Genomic DNA, 385 nt, shown 5'->3' with positions numbered 1-385 from the left:
TGGCATAATCTTTTGGCCATTAACGATATATTTTCCAGTGGAAATGTACTTGAGTCAGGGCAACATTCAACCATGGACAACGAAGTGGGTCTTGCTTAGAACTTTTAGCATTGTTTGTTTTGTGGTGGGAATGTTTACTCTTGTTGGATCCATTGAAGGAATAATAAGTGCAAAATTAAGCTGAGAGAATCTTTCCCCAAAATTGGAAATTTCTTCCCGTTACTTTTCATATGAAAAAAACATTAGTCATTAGACATAGGACTAGAAAGCATAAAGCATTATGATTAGAGAGAGTATTGAATTGAAGGTTTTGATGCTTTTGTCTCATTAATATGTATGATTGAGCTGCTGGAACTTAAAATTACATTGTTTTTTTTTTTTTGGA

At 33.2% G+C, this 385-nt stretch overlaps 1 protein-coding gene across 1 annotated transcript in view; it reads left to right on the top strand.

The window, feature by feature from the left end:
- The window catches only part of LOC107612881 (probable amino acid permease 7), a gene marked incomplete in the record, with an annotated part of 4,991 nt that extends 4,613 nt beyond the window's left edge, over nucleotides 1-378 (top strand). The window contains 1 exon segment of the mRNA XM_016314686.2: nucleotides 1-378. Coding sequence (XP_016170172.1) covers nucleotides 1-184 — 184 coding nt within the window.

Source organism: Arachis ipaensis, chromosome B01, assembly GCF_000816755.2.
Source record: "Arachis ipaensis cultivar K30076 chromosome B01, Araip1.1, whole genome shotgun sequence".
NCBI classification, from domain to species: Eukaryota; Viridiplantae; Streptophyta; class Magnoliopsida; order Fabales; family Fabaceae; genus Arachis; species Arachis ipaensis.
The sequence above is the reverse complement of the archived record's forward strand: the minus strand, read 5'-3'. Positions and strand labels throughout refer to the sequence as shown.